The 14428-nt window shown below is 45.3% G+C and overlaps 2 protein-coding genes and 1 pseudogene across 2 annotated transcripts; 2 read left to right on the top strand and 1 right to left on the bottom strand.

Moving 5' to 3' along the window:
• The first annotated feature begins 1949 nt into the window (after positions 1–1949).
• H1-2 (H1.2 linker histone, cluster member) lies at positions 1950–2725 on the top strand. Its single transcript, XM_004598393.2, has one exon. It carries the CDS (start codon positions 2014–2016, stop codon positions 2653–2655), a length of 642 nt encoding a protein of 213 aa, XP_004598450.2. The 5' UTR covers positions 1950–2013; the 3' UTR covers positions 2656–2725.
• Positions 2726–10003: 7278 nt separating this feature from the next.
• Positions 10004–10589, bottom strand: LOC131480846 (histone H2A type 1-H-like). Its single transcript, XM_058667311.1, has one exon. The coding sequence runs from the start codon at positions 10575–10577 to the stop codon at positions 10185–10187; it is 393 nt and encodes a 130-aa protein (XP_058523294.1). The 5' UTR covers positions 10578–10589; the 3' UTR covers positions 10004–10184.
• A 1314-nt stretch (positions 10590–11903) lies between these two features.
• The window catches only part of LOC101529743 (histone H2B 1/2-like), a 45989-nt pseudogene continuing 43464 nt past the window's right edge, over positions 11904–14428 (top strand).

Raw genomic sequence — 14428 nt, forward strand, 5'->3', positions numbered from 1 at the left:
TGTTTCATTTATCTCAGCACAAGTTATAAGGAATCAGATGGGTTACTTGTTCCTCTGTCTTCTGGCTTGAACTCTGGACTTCAGATTTCTATGTAGATATACGATTTGATCTAATTGATTGGATCTCAAATATCCTATTAGAGAGTCTAATCTCAGTCATCAAAGTCGTGCACCAGTGCAGTGAAGAGAGGACCAGAAGCCTGGTGTTTGGGATTCCACACGTCTCACTGCATATGCTGTCCGAGCACAGGTTGTATTGCCCTTACTAAGACAGTAGTAGGATGAAAGCACTTCATCTTAGAATTCCAGGAGCCACACAGGAGGATGGCCAGTGTGAAGTGGTTTCTATGGCTGCTAGTTCATCCATCACTAATCTCTTAGGCTGTCAATTCCCAAGAGGACATGAGGAGTAGCAGACCTTGTTCTGAATGTTGAACGAGTGTTATCTTAGGAAATCAAGGGGTCCTTCAGAGTTTCAAAGGCGCTTCATTGTTCAATCATTACTGAACCCAATTTCTATCACTACTTCACATTCGACCACAATCTAAGTCTGACATCTTCAACACAATCTTGTAGATATATATTTGAATAGTAGTTTTTGGTGACTTGTAGTGCTGCCCTGCCTCTAAATATAAATACACAATTACAGTAAATATGGGAGCCGAAACTTTACTTCATGGTTGCTCTCAAAGTGAAAAAAATGCAGAGTCGGGTGATAAAACACGAAGCAGCAAGCCTTAAATTAGTAAGGCAAATTTTAGAAGAGAATGACCAGCTTTTTAAAAAGATGAAAAGCGGTAACCTCAAGCTGGTGTACAATGGGAAGTATAAAATGTATGTATTCTAGCGCTTTTCCTGTGGCTCGGTTTATAGTGTTAATTTTTACTTGTGTTTCAAATACATGGCTCATGCATCAAGGTGAATTTTATTAACGTCAATCGCATTATTCCCATCTCCGAATTTCCAGACACAATGCGTTCTTCTATACCACGGTGTGTGTAAGGTATTGGTACCAGAAAAAAGCTCGAAATCTTCTGGCAAGAACTTCATTTTGTATTGGAGAACACCCAAACAAATAAACACATGCTTGTTTTCTTTGAAAACATGTCACCTCAGTGTGCCTAACTACCTAGTTAACTGTGGGTTCTTTTCAGGCTTAAGGCGTCTCCCTTCTTCCCTCATTATTCCTATTCTTGAGTGCCAGACCCCCTGCCTTGCACAACTCAGAGGGGGGACCTGAAAGCTTTCTAAAAACAGCCCAATTTCTCGCCTCTGGAGCAGTGAAAAGGACGCCCCGCCCCCACCTCTGAAAAAAGATTTGATAGTTTCAAAGTCTTTAAGTCAAAGATTTAAGTCTCTAACCGCTCACCACCCAGGAGCCCCCCAAGGCTTAGAAGCCCCCTCCCATCCTGCCCTAACTACTTTGGACCGGTCCCGGAATCCTCGTCCCAGCCTTTAGTTCCTGTGGGTCCATACGCAGAAGTCACCCAGGACCTGTGTTACTTCCCTTGCGAAGAAACAGAATTATCGCCAAAATCTGGGTCGAAATGATTTCGTTTTTCTTCCAAAAATAAGAGAAGCATGTACTTAACCATCCCTGAGAAAAAGAACTTTCAAGGATAAAGGAGCGAATAGGTAATTTAGAAGAAAAACAGAAAGTGGTCCACAAGTGCCCTGGACTTCCTTGGGAGTTGGGGGAATTGGGGGCTTCTGGACAAGTTGTCTTTAGGGCTACAGGAAAACTAACTATAGAGTATGAAGCCTGAGGCTTCTCGGATCATTTTCGGACCAAACCCGAGTGATTTGGTGCAGTACATTTTAATATTTTCTTCTTTTTGTGAGGTGGAACAAACACAACTTGGGCGCAGCGCGCCGACTCCGAGCCTGCCAGGCGGCGGGCGCGCGGAGCACCAATCAGCGCGCGCCTGCGCTCTATATATACCAGGGCCCTGCCCCGCACTGCTCCATCGGTGCTGCGCCACTTGTACCCGAGTCGCAGATCCACACCTCAGCATGTCGGAGACCGCTCCTGCTGCTCCTGTCGCCGCGCCCCCGGCGGAGAAGACCCCCGTGAAGAAGAAGGCTGCCAAGAAGCCTTCCGGGGCGCGCAGAAAAGCGTCCGGGCCCCCGGTGTCCGAGCTCATCACCAAGGCTGTGGCCGCCTCCAAAGAGCGCAGCGGGGTCTCCCTGGCCGCGCTCAAGAAGGCGCTGGCGGCCGCCGGCTACGATGTGGAGAAGAACAACAGCCGCATCAAGCTGGGGCTCAAGAGCCTGGTGAGCAAGGGCACCCTGGTCCAGACCAAGGGCACCGGCGCCTCCGGCTCCTTCAAGCTCAACAAGAAGGCGGCTTCCGGGGAAGCCAAGCCCAAGCCTAAGAAAGCGGGCGCGGCCAAACCCAAGAAGTCTGCGGGTGCGGCCAAGAAGCCCAAGAAACCCGCAGGCACTACCGCTGCCAAGAAGACGGCCAAGAAGACCCCAAAGAAGGCCAAGAAGCCCGCGGCTGCTGCTGTCACCAAGAAAGTGGCCAAGAGCCCCAAAAAGGCCAAGGTTGCCAAGCCGAAGAAGGCGCCCAAGAGCGCTGCAAAGGCTGTGAAGCCCAAGGCTGCTAAGCCCAAAGTGGTCAAGCCCAAGAAGGCACCCCTCAAGAAGAAGTAGATTGTCTGCTTCGATTAAAAACCAAAAGGCTCTTTTCAGAGCCACCCACTGATCTCAAAAGAGCTGAACACTTAGCACTTCTCATCTGCTTTGACCCGCGCTGTCTCCAGCGCTACCCCGCCCTGTCCCTCACGCGCGCCGGGGCATCTCGGGGCGGAGACTGCGGGCGCGGAGTGGGGTTGGAGCGCGAGCTGCCAAAGGTTTCTTTCCGATGGATGGTACACTTGGAGAGTCCTGCCAGCCCCTCCCTGTTGCCGTGAACTGTGAAAACAACCGCAAATAATAAATTAAGCTGTTTGTTTAGCTTTGGTGCCTGGATTGGACTAAGTAGATTCAAAAGTCCCGCCCTACTTGGGGGTTGGCGCTCTCCCTCAGCCCGTGGTGTTTGCCCGGTATGGTATTGGGTGGTGGCTGGTGTAGTGTCTATTGTTACCTCAGGTGAAGGCTTGTCCTTTGGCCAGTTGTAGGGAAAGGTGTTTAGGATGCTAGACGTTTTAAATGTCTCCGAAGATCCCCTTGTCGCCGGGAGTCAGGTAAGAGGCTACGCCCCTACCCGGCCTACCGCCAGTGAATTCCGGGCGTGGCAACAAGATCACAGCAAAAGCAGTGGGCCTGCGGCGTCCGAGCTTTTTTCTCCTAGCAAACTCGGGATCGTCACACCATAAAGGTGGGATGAGTTTCAGCCATTAAAAACATCTGGTCGGCCATTTTGTCCGGTCTTGATCGTTACCGATCTGCATGCAATTTTAATAAAATTCAACTTGTAAAAATCGAAGGTGTTTGCACGCATTGTTGGGGGGAGCCAGGTGTTTCCTCGAGGGAGAAAAATACTGATTATTGAAAAGGTACGTATGATTGAGGGTGGGGAGGTGGCAGGAGGCGTTATTAGCAACGTAGTCCGGAGTGGAGTTGTTTCCCAAGTTCGACTTTCTGTAGGATACACAAGTCCAACGTTCTGTTAAATTCTTGTGGACAGATTCTGGCCAACCAAGCTGTAGGAAGTGTTTTATAGATCTTAGGGCCCTTACTTGAAGAAGGGATCCATTAGTAACAGTGTTGTCCACCAGGAGAGAAGAGTGAAAAACAGGAAGGCAGAAAAAAACCGTGTTGTTTTGTTTTCCCCAATAGTTTTTTGTTGCTAATTTTACATTAGCATGAACTAATTCAGCCCTCTTGAGTGAAAATTTAGTATTTGCACCTATTTTATGAAGATCATTTGTGAACTCTTGTTTATTCTTTTCCTTCCTTTCTAGTTCGGATTGCATTTTTGTCTGACTAAACTATTAGACCAAGGGTATTAAAGTGCCGGTTTGTTTTTGCGACTTTGGTGTTTTTGGTCATTCTTAATGTAAGATAAAGATCATATTCTAAGTTTGTTCACAATGTCATATTCAATACTTAGCAAACCCATCTCAGCAGATACCCAATGACTCTAATAGAAGTTTTAATAGCTGATAGATTCCTCTGATTAGTTGCCATTTTCAGAATTTGCCTGCTTACTCTAATTTTGGGGGAGGGTTGCTTTTCACATATGAACTTTTACATGCATCCCCTTTTACTTAATCCTTGTCCTGGTACCTGCATCAGGATTTTATGAAATTTTCTAAGTTAATTTTGAGAGGTATTGAGTTTCCCTACTCAGGAGTTATGGTTTTTTCCACTTGTTTTAAGTATTTTTGTTCTCCAGGGGAGTGTGTGTGTGCGTTTTCTAAATGAATCTTGGTGTTTTTATTACCTTTATTTCCAGGTATTTTAGCTTTGTTGCTGTTATTAATGGCAATCTATGTGGACCATCATCTCATGCACAGCATGGTGAAGTTACTTAGTTGTTGGATCAGTGCACAAGTGAGTTAACCTGGGTAACTGCAATGCATAGCCAAGTGAGCTGAATTCAAATGCAATTTTAAGCCTTCTAGAAGCCCTGAAATCTATTTTAATTATATGCTTTATTTTCCAGGATATGTAAACTATTACCCTAAAAGTCAAGACAAAGCACTTATGAAATATCATTACCTTTTTATTTCTTAAACCAGTTCCTTCCAATCTCCTTTGTATTTGTAGGGTGCAGCTCAACAGGACCATAGTCATTTTGACTGAAATCACTGTCATGTCCTTTGGATAACCCTGATAGTTATCAAGACAAAATCTCTGGCTTGCCTTACTGGCCAGACCCTGGAATGTTCTTTCATGCCTGCAGTATTAATTTTCTTTTAAAGAGTTATTTATTTTTATTGGAAAATCAGATATACAGAGAGGAGGCGAGATGGAGAGGAAGATCTTCTATACTCTGGTTCGCTCCCCAAGCGGCCACAATAGCTAGAGCTGAGCCAATCCAAAGCCAGGAGCCAGGAGCTTCCTCTGAGTCTCCCACATGGGTGCAGGGTCCCAGAGCTTTGGGCCATCCTTGACTGCTTTCCCAGGCTGCAAGCAGGGAGCTGGATGGGAAACAGGGTCACCGGGATTAGAACTAGTGCCCATATGGGATCCCGGCACGTTCAAGGCTAGGACTTTAACCACTACACTATCGCACCGGGCCCATTAATTTTTTTGAAGATATTCTTTTTTAATCTGAAATTTAGAGACACAGAAAAAGAAAGATATTCCATCCACTTTCACTTCCCTATTGGCCACAGAGGTCTGAGCTGGACCAGGTCTAAACCTGAAGCCAGAATCTTCAGAAGCCCAAGCACGGAGATTCTATTCTGCTGCTTTCCCAAGCACAGTTTAGGGAGCTGGATCGGAAGCAGGGCATCTGGGTTTCACATCTTTGCCCATTTGGGGTGCTGGCACTTCAGGTCGTAATTTAACCCAATATGCCACAGCACCAGCATCAAAATGTATTAATTTTTTAAGAGTAAGTCCAAATGTTAGCTGTGGGACTCTTTTGTCTATCCTAACATAAGCCTGACTACTGAGCAAAGTTGCATGTTTCCCAGCCAGCAGAGACCACATTTCTGGTGGGACATCTCTCCCAATTAATTTACAGTTTGTCTAGTCTTAGATCTCTGCACACCTCTGGTTTTCATACACTGGGTTTGTCTGAAACAATAGTTTGCAGGTAACAGTTCATCTCATTTCGTTTTTTTTTCCCCCAAATTTATTTACTTTTATTGGAAAGTGAGATATACAGAGAGGAAGAGAGACAGAGAAGAAGATCTTCCATCTGATGATTCAGTTCCCAAGCAATTGCAACTGCTACAGCTCAGTCTATCTGAAGCCAGGAGCCAGGCGCTTCTTCAGGTCTCCCACACAGGTGCAGGGTCCCAAGGCTTTGGGCCGTCCTCGACTGCTTTCCCAGGCCACAATCAGCGAGCAGTATAGGGATTAGAACCGGTGACCATATGGGATCCTGGCGCATACAAGGTGAGGACTTCAGCTACTAGGCTGCCATGCCAGGCCCAGTTCAAATCATTTCAAAGTATTTGCAGTGGGATTGTGGCTTTTGTGTATAATTATAACAAAGGCTTCACCCTTTCCTTATATTAAAAAAAAAGTGATATTGTGAGTTAAATGTGATTAGTCTTGCAAATAACATTTAGGAAAGAATCTCAGGAGCCCACTGATGAGAGATGATTTGGAATGGTGGGCTTTTGATCCAGCTAACAAGAGAGTGTCTACCCAACTGACTCAGAGACACACTGTTAGGAGGGACCCCTTTCCAGTTTACCCTCAGTGTCCCTTAGAGTGTGAGCATGCTGGATTTACCTACTCACAATGGGTCCTAACAGGGAACGTGTGCTGCATTTGCATAGATGAAGGATGCTCATTTGCCGATTAAACCTGTTTCTTATATTTTCCGAGTTGAAATCGAATGTCTCCAATTTCATCTAACATTTAGATAGTTTTCATGCCTTACTTCCTCAATATTGTCCATTTTAAAAGTTTGTTCCCTCACAGTTGTTCAGATAAGTGACCAATGTGGGCATAGTGAGCTGTTCATTTGAATGTAAAAAAGCACTGTTTTAAAACAAATTTAGTTTCTTTAATGTTTACGAATCTGTTAGTGGGGGAGATCTTTTCCTTTACTAAGTTTGTTGCCTGGGATTGGTGAATTTAACTAAGGAGGAATAGGTTTACAGCAGAAAAAAACTGACAATTTATCCATGTTTTTATTTGCAAAGTGTTTGCAGTTCACACTGCTGGGGAAAATCAGAAAGGACTCTTAACAAAAACTGGCTTGGGCTTCAAGGGAGATAAATGTGGTGGAAGTCACCAGGAAATATATGGACAGACCTAATGAAAGATAATGACTGTTTTTGTAAGGTTTGTTTTTGCAGACTCATCTTGGTGTCGACTCTTCATTTCTAGTCCTTTTCCTGGTATAGTTATCCTTTTCTTTCACAAAAGAAATTCATGCAACTTTCATAAGGGAAAGAAAGATGATGTCCTATTTGTATTTATTAAGAGACAAGAAATTCTTCCTGCGTCTATTCATTCTCAATTGCCTTGCATTCAAAATAATCCTTCTGTCAAAGTTGGCACAATTAGGAGAGAAGCATAACAAAACAACAACAACAAAATAACAGTGATTACCTGTCACATATTATTCCATGGTTTCATATAGTCCTCTCATGTTCAAAGAATTAAAAAAAATTATTCTCATAGATGTAAGTTTTTTATTCTGAGGGAAATACAGCATGAGACTTCATGAATGAGATCCATGCCCAAAGGGAAAGGGTCTAACTCAAAGATTATTACATTACTACAGGATTCAAAAGAACAGGGATGTGGCCCAGCGGCGTGGCCTAGCAGCTAAAGTCCTCACCTTGAATGCGCCGGGATCCCATATGGGCACCGGTTCTAATCCTGGCAGCTCCGCTTCCCATCCAACTCCCTGCCCGTGGCCTGGGAAAGCAGTCCAGGACAGCCCAATACTTTGGGACACTGCACCGGTGTGGGAGACCCGGAAGAAGTTCCTGGCTCCTGGCTTCTTCAGATCGGCGCAGCACCGGCCGTTGCGCTCACTTGGGGAGTGAATCATCGGACGGAAGATCTTCCTCTCTGTCTCTCCTCCTCTATGTATATCTGACCTTGTAATTAAAAAAAAAAAAATCTTAAAAAAAATAAATAAATAAACCAGGGATGTAACACTTATTTCAACAGATGGTTGAGAAGAATGAAATAGAGGTAGATGTTTATCTTGCTGCTTGCCCTCCCCACAAGGTATTTCTCTGGATGTCATATCCCCTGTCGTGGGCCTGGGTTCAAGTCCAACTTCTGCTTCCGCTGTCAAGTTCCTTCTTGACAACTCAGTTTGGGAGACCCACATTGATTCCAGCTGATTGATGCCTTTGGCTTGTTCAATCTTGCTTGTTGCCAGCATGTAAAGAATGAATAGCAGTGCAATGGCCTAGCAGCTAAAGTCTTCGCCTTGAATGTGCCAGGATCCCATACGGGTGCTGGTTCTAATCCCAGCAGCCCCACTTCCCATCCATCTCCCTGCTTGTGGCCTGGGAAAGCAGACAAGGACAGTCCAAAGCCTTGGGACCCTGCACCCACGTGGGAGACCCGGAAGAGCTCTGGGCTCCTGGCTTCGGATCAGTGTAGCACCTGCCATTGTGATCACTTGGGGAGTCATTGGTCGGAAGATTTTCCTGTCTTCTCCTCTGTGTCTATCTGACTTTGCGATAAAAATAAATAAATCTTAAGAAATGAATAGCAGGTGCCAGTTCTATCAGTAAAAACAAATTAAAAACATGATAAAGGAAAACGAGGGGTACATACTCTTCCATATTTCTGTAAAATGTAAAACGACGGCGACAGCCAAACCTCTTCTGTTTCTCTTGTACTAGCTTTGGTTTTCTGCACACTAAGTTGAAAGCATTGTCTAGACCTCAGAACACTAGATCATTTGACACTAAGGCACTAAGCAATTGGAAGAGAAACAGAAATTGCTTGCACATTTGCTTTTACCTGAAAGACACTTAAACAAAATATCTTTTCTGTGAAAATGAGATTTGCTTATAACAAAAATCTAAACAAACATTAAGCCTTGTCCAACTTTTTATGTGCAAGAACACAGTGCTAAGAAAATAGACCACATTTAGGGACACAACCCACCCCTGTGAGGTGATTGGCAGAAGGGTAAAAACCGATTGCATTAATATTTTAATTTGAGGGTTCCAGCATAATAACGTAGTGGTCAAAGTCTTCCCTTTGCTTCAACCTGGATCCCCAACTTCCCTTCCAGCTCCCTGCTTGTGCTGGAAAAGCCCTAAGGACAGCCCCTTCCCTCCCCTCCAAGGCTATGGGGCCTGCCCCAGCGAGGGATGCTTCTACACACAAGGTTCCTGGTTCCAGATCAACTCAGCCACGGCAGTGGTGACCACTTGGGAAAAGTAGGTGCAACTTTTTGAATTTTTTACACTGTTACAACTGCTTTTAAATGTCACTGTGGGTGGCTCTGAAAAGAGCCTTTTTGGATTTCCGAGGCAATTTGCCAAGCTTAAGCCCGCTCTCCACGAATGCGGCGCGCCAGCTGGATGTCCTTGGGCATGATGGTGACGCGCTTGGCGTGGATGGCGCACAGGTTGGTGTCCTCGAAGAGCCCCACCAGGTAGGCCTCGCACGCCTCCTGCAGCGCCATCACGGCCGAGCTCTGGAAGCGCAGGTCCGTCTTGAAGTCCTGCGCGATCTCGCGCACCAGCCGCTGGAACGGCAGCTTGCGGATCAGCAGCTCCGTCGACTTCTGGTAGCGCCGGATCTCGCGCAGCGCCACCGTGCCCGGCCGGTAGCGGTGCGGCTTCTTGACGCCGCCCGTGGCCGGCGCGCTCTTGCGGGCTGCCTTAGTGGCCAGCTGCTTGCGCGGGGCCTTGCCGCCGGTCGACTTGCGGGCCGTCTGCTTCGTGCGAGCCATGGGGAGAGGAGGTTTTGTAACGCAGTAAAACTGGTTAAGTGGCGTTAAAGCTGCCTTTAAATATTGTTTGAAGTATTCCGATTGGCTTCTAGCTAGTCAAAAGATTCGCGCGCTTAAAGGTGATTGGCTGAGAAAACGACCCTAATGATTGGTCGAGCAAGAGAATCTGATTGGAAGAATTGTTGCATCTTTTTGCTTGGAGTTGTAGTTAGCTAAATTCTGGTCGAGCCTATCAAAAGGATGGTGTCTCTTTTACTTGCTGTAATGGGTGGAGCCAAGGCTGCAGTCTGTCAAAACCATCACACGTCACAGACCACAACGTCATGTTCCTCGTTAACCAACAGTGAAATGCTCCAGTTTTGAATATGCTATCACTTCTCGGCCTTTTGGCTAAGATCAAGTGTAGTTTTGAATATGCTGCACTTCAATCAATCAACACGCTGATTGTTCATGGAGTATGACACGCACCAGTCCCACCTTCCATCCATTAAAACAAACTACCGGTTTCCATTAAATGTTTTGTCACACGACTTAATACTCATGGTGGTTATGAGACCAAATGAAAATCCCTACGACATAATGTTAACAGCTTCTCTTATGAAAGAGTGGACGGCCCTGAAAAGAGCCTTTTAGGTGTTTGAATACGAGACTTAGTATTCGTCCTTGTTGGAGTTCACTTTGCCTTGGCCTTGTGGTGGCTCTCGGTCTTCTTGGGCAGCAGCACGGCCTGGATGTTGGGCAGGACGCCGCCCTGAGCGATAGTGACCTTGCCCAGCAGCTTGTTGAGCTCCTCATCGTTGCGGATGGCCAGCTGCAGGTGGCGCGGGATGATGCGCGTCTTCCTGTTGTCGCGCGCCGCGTTGCCCGCCAGCTCCAGGATCTCAGCCGTCAGGTACTCGAGCACGGCCGCCAGGTACACGGGCGCACCGGCGCCCACCCGCTCGGCGTAGTTGCCCTTGCGCAGCAGCCGGTGAACTCTGCCCACGGGGAACTGCAGGCCGGCCCTGGAAGAGCGAGTCTTGGCCTTGGCGCGAGCCTTGCCTCCCTGTTTCCCACGACCAGACATGGCAATTATAAATTATGTTACCCGAAAATAATTTCTTTGCCGATTTTCTACTTTTATAGTCAGTAGCGGGATACAATAGTACGTTTTCCTATTGGTCAAAATGTACTCAGTGATTCTACCCAATAAGAAAAGGCAGTCTGCATACCCTATTTGCATACACTAATCTCTTCTGTTTTGTTCCTAACCAATCAGAAGCAAGAATTCTCAAATCCACATTTGAATCTAAGAAACTTAAGACAAGGATTCAAATCAACTGTAAATGTAGTATTAACTGCGCTGGATTCTGCTGGTTGGCAATCCCTTTGCCTTCAAAGCTCCCTCTCCCAGAAAGGGTTCCAAAAAGGCCATTACAAAGGCGCAATACAAACAGGGCAGGCAGTGCTGGGGTCCGTGCAGTGGAGGTGGATGACAGGAAGGTGGGAAGAGAACAGCTCCTGGCTTTGGCAGGGCCCAGGAGAGCTTCCAGCTGTTTGGTGGGGCCTGATGGATGTCTCTCCAACTACCTTGATGCAGTCTCACCCCCTTTTTGCATGGACACTCAACCACCTCACTAAGAATTCTGTAATCTATTCAGGCATTGTTTTTTGCCCCTTTGAGATGGCTTTTCCAATAGATGTGAGCTTGAGTTAATGCTATTGATAGTGTCCTGGTGAGTGGGCCTTTAACTGCACACAGGAGTACGATTAAGCTCATGCCATTTCTGGACACCGTAATGTGTACCTACCCATTGCCCTGGAATTTGGCCCATACATGTAGCATGCCTTCTGGGAAATGGCTTGATAACCTTACGAACTAATGAAAGGGATGGGATATGAGTGTAAACTGCTCTGGTAAAAAATATATATAGTTAGCAGCTAGGACTCAAATTGATTCACACAAGGAAAAAAAAAAAATATATATATATATATATATAGTTACTGCGACCTTAAAGGTAGCTGTGCTTGCAACTCTTTAGAGCATAGAAAATGTACCTGTTTTAGTTGCTTTCATAATTTTTTTTTTAACTGGAGGAAATACAGGGCGATTTTGTTAACATCAAAGAGATATGCTTTTGATTATTGTTTCTTTATGAGGTTTGTAGTGCCTGCAGTTGTAGGGGGCTTTAATGTCTGAAACTTTTTATTTCGATCTTTATGTATTTTCTCTTTTGATGTATTTCTCCCAGTAAGTGATAGATAAGTTGTGAAAATAAAATTGTATTGGGAATGTATTACTAATTAGTAGATAACTCCATGTGCCTTGGCCTTGGAGTCCTGGCTATTGTCTAATGGCCACTAATGAAGAATGAATAACAGCTTTCTCGAAGAAAAGGATTTTTGTAACTTACAGAATTGTCTTTAAGAACATCCAGTTGACCACGAAGTAAAAATTAATTGAACATCTGTTCATGGTGGCTTAGTTCTGAAGTTAAAAATAGTGAAATCAAATGTTTGTGCAAAGGTTTACGATGTCTAAGTAAATAAAAAGAGCAGCTTCTTCTTGAGCTGTTACAAGAGGGCACCAAGAGACAGTGTCCCGGTCTTTTCTTATCACCCACCCCACACACCTTTCTCGAGCTCTGAACTCAGCTGGAGCTGGACTCCAGCAAGGAAGTGCAAGCGCAGCCGCAAGGAGAGCTACTCGGTCTACGTGTACATGGTGCTCAAGCAGGTGCACCCGGACACGGGCATCTCGTCCAAGGCCATGGGCATCATGAACTAGTTTGTCAACGACATCTTTGAGCGCATCGCGGGTGAAGCGTCGCGCCTGGCGCACTACAACAAGCGCTCGACCATCACGTCCCGGGAGATCCAGACGGCCGTGCGCCTGCTGCTGCCGGGCGAGCTGGCCAAGCACGCCGTGTCCGAGGGCACCAAGGCGGTCACCAAGTACACCAGCTCCAAGTAGACTGGGCATGTAAGCGTCTGTGCTTGCATTTAACTACAAAGGCTCTTTTCAGAGCCACCTATTTTTGTTAAAACAGCTGTAACTAGGATAATATTACTTCACTGGTATAATTCCTCTTGCTTTTATTTAAATTATAAGCAAAATGCCTGGCTAGGTAAGATAGACGTCATAGTTAGGTATTCGAGCTTGTCCTTAGTTTGCCTGGTTCACATTCTTATTTGGTGTGCACTCTCAATTCTGACTCATTGGCAGACTCACTCCTGGTGTCTGATAGGTTACATATCTGATGAAGACGAATTTCTGTACTGCCTCCTGAATCATTTGGGACGAAGCATACAGGTAGGACTCTGAAGGGATTTTAGAACGCCCTGAGATTTTGCTGTCAGCCTTGGGTAAGAGTAGAACCTGGTTGATCTAGGTCTTTAGGCCTGGTCCATAGTTAAGTGGACATTTGCTTTTATTATTTTTATTTATTTTGAAATGGCCTGAAACCTCCATCTTCGAAAATGAACCAAAGCGAAATAATTTGTGCTTGTAATTACTTGCCTGTTGTCACTAATCAAGGTTGCTAAATATTTCTTGCATTTATGAATCCCTGAGTCACAGATATGGTTGAATTTCTGAAGACACGAACATGGATTTTGACAAGAGTCTGGGAAGGGAAGAAGATTTGAATTTCACACCATTTTCTATCCGCTGCCATTTTATCCCCTGTCACTGGGGGGTGCCTAGATGAAGGAATGAAGCTGACAGTGGACATGGTATCCTTTGCAATCAATATTTCCTTTTTTGTTAAAAAAAAAAAAAAAAAAAAAGGAAGAATCACAAGGAAAACAGGAGACCGATGCTGGTTGAGAAATAACAGTCAGTAAGAGCCTAAGACAGTTTGGGGCAGAGGCCGGGAGAGAGGCAGGAGAGTTGTTCATGGGGAGAAAAATGTAGCTGTTGATCACTAAAAAGGCATGGGGGAATATTTTCCTTTTATTGATAAGCACTTTTTGTAGGTGGCATCTAAAGCAATGGCTTCAAAAACAGAAAGGTTCTTAAACAAAATGGTTCCCTTCCCATGTCAGCACCTCCCTGACACCTCCGATGTACATGCAAAATATTGTGAGAAACACTTGTCCAGTAAGAACCCGTCCCCCTGCACACACACACACACACACACACACACACACACACAGAAGAAATGTCGAAACCCAGGCTGCAGTGTAAGTTGTTGACCTTGACCTTGTAGACCTGGAGGGTCTTGCCTTGGGAGGGGTGGGACTCATTACTGTATTCTTTTAATTTTCAAATTGACCTCTGGGTTCATAATTTTACCAGCCTCCCTTCTTTCTCCCTCTCCCTTCTCCTTTTTCCTTTTAAATAACAAAGTCAAGAATGCATGATATCACAAACCAAAACCAAAACCCCAAGCGCTTTTTACTTATACATGATGATACTTAGCCAATCCTTAATGAATAAAAGGGATTTTTGAAGGAAAAATGTCATCTTTATATACTCCCACATTTTCTCCAGAGTTCAATCTCTGGGTTACAACAGAAATGTGTGAAAATAACCCTGCTACATGCCTAGTACTTTCTTTATAGTTTGTGGATGCCAGAAGACACCAAAGCCCTGAATTTCTAGAGGGAGGGGGACAGAGTGCCCTGGTTGTAGGTCTGGCTGATGAGAAATGAACAGATGAAGTGAGTAGGTCTTGAAAGGACATTTATTATGTAGAGGTGGAACAGAATGTTAATTTCAGAGAGGCTGACTGAGAATTAGGAAAAGAAGATGTCTACAAAGACACCGATGAGAAAATGTTCAGAGAGATTTCAGGATTTAGGAAAGAAAGGTTTGAGGAGATGAGGAATCCAGAGAGGAATGTGCCCTGGGCCTGCTGCAGGCAACGGGATCTCCCAGCACAGCTTCCAGGACCCCCAGCAGGCTGGCAGCACTCCTGTGCTTTGCTGGCTTCT

This window comes from Ochotona princeps, chromosome 1 (assembly GCF_030435755.1).
Source record: "Ochotona princeps isolate mOchPri1 chromosome 1, mOchPri1.hap1, whole genome shotgun sequence".
NCBI lineage: Eukaryota > Metazoa > Chordata > Mammalia > Lagomorpha > Ochotonidae > Ochotona > Ochotona princeps.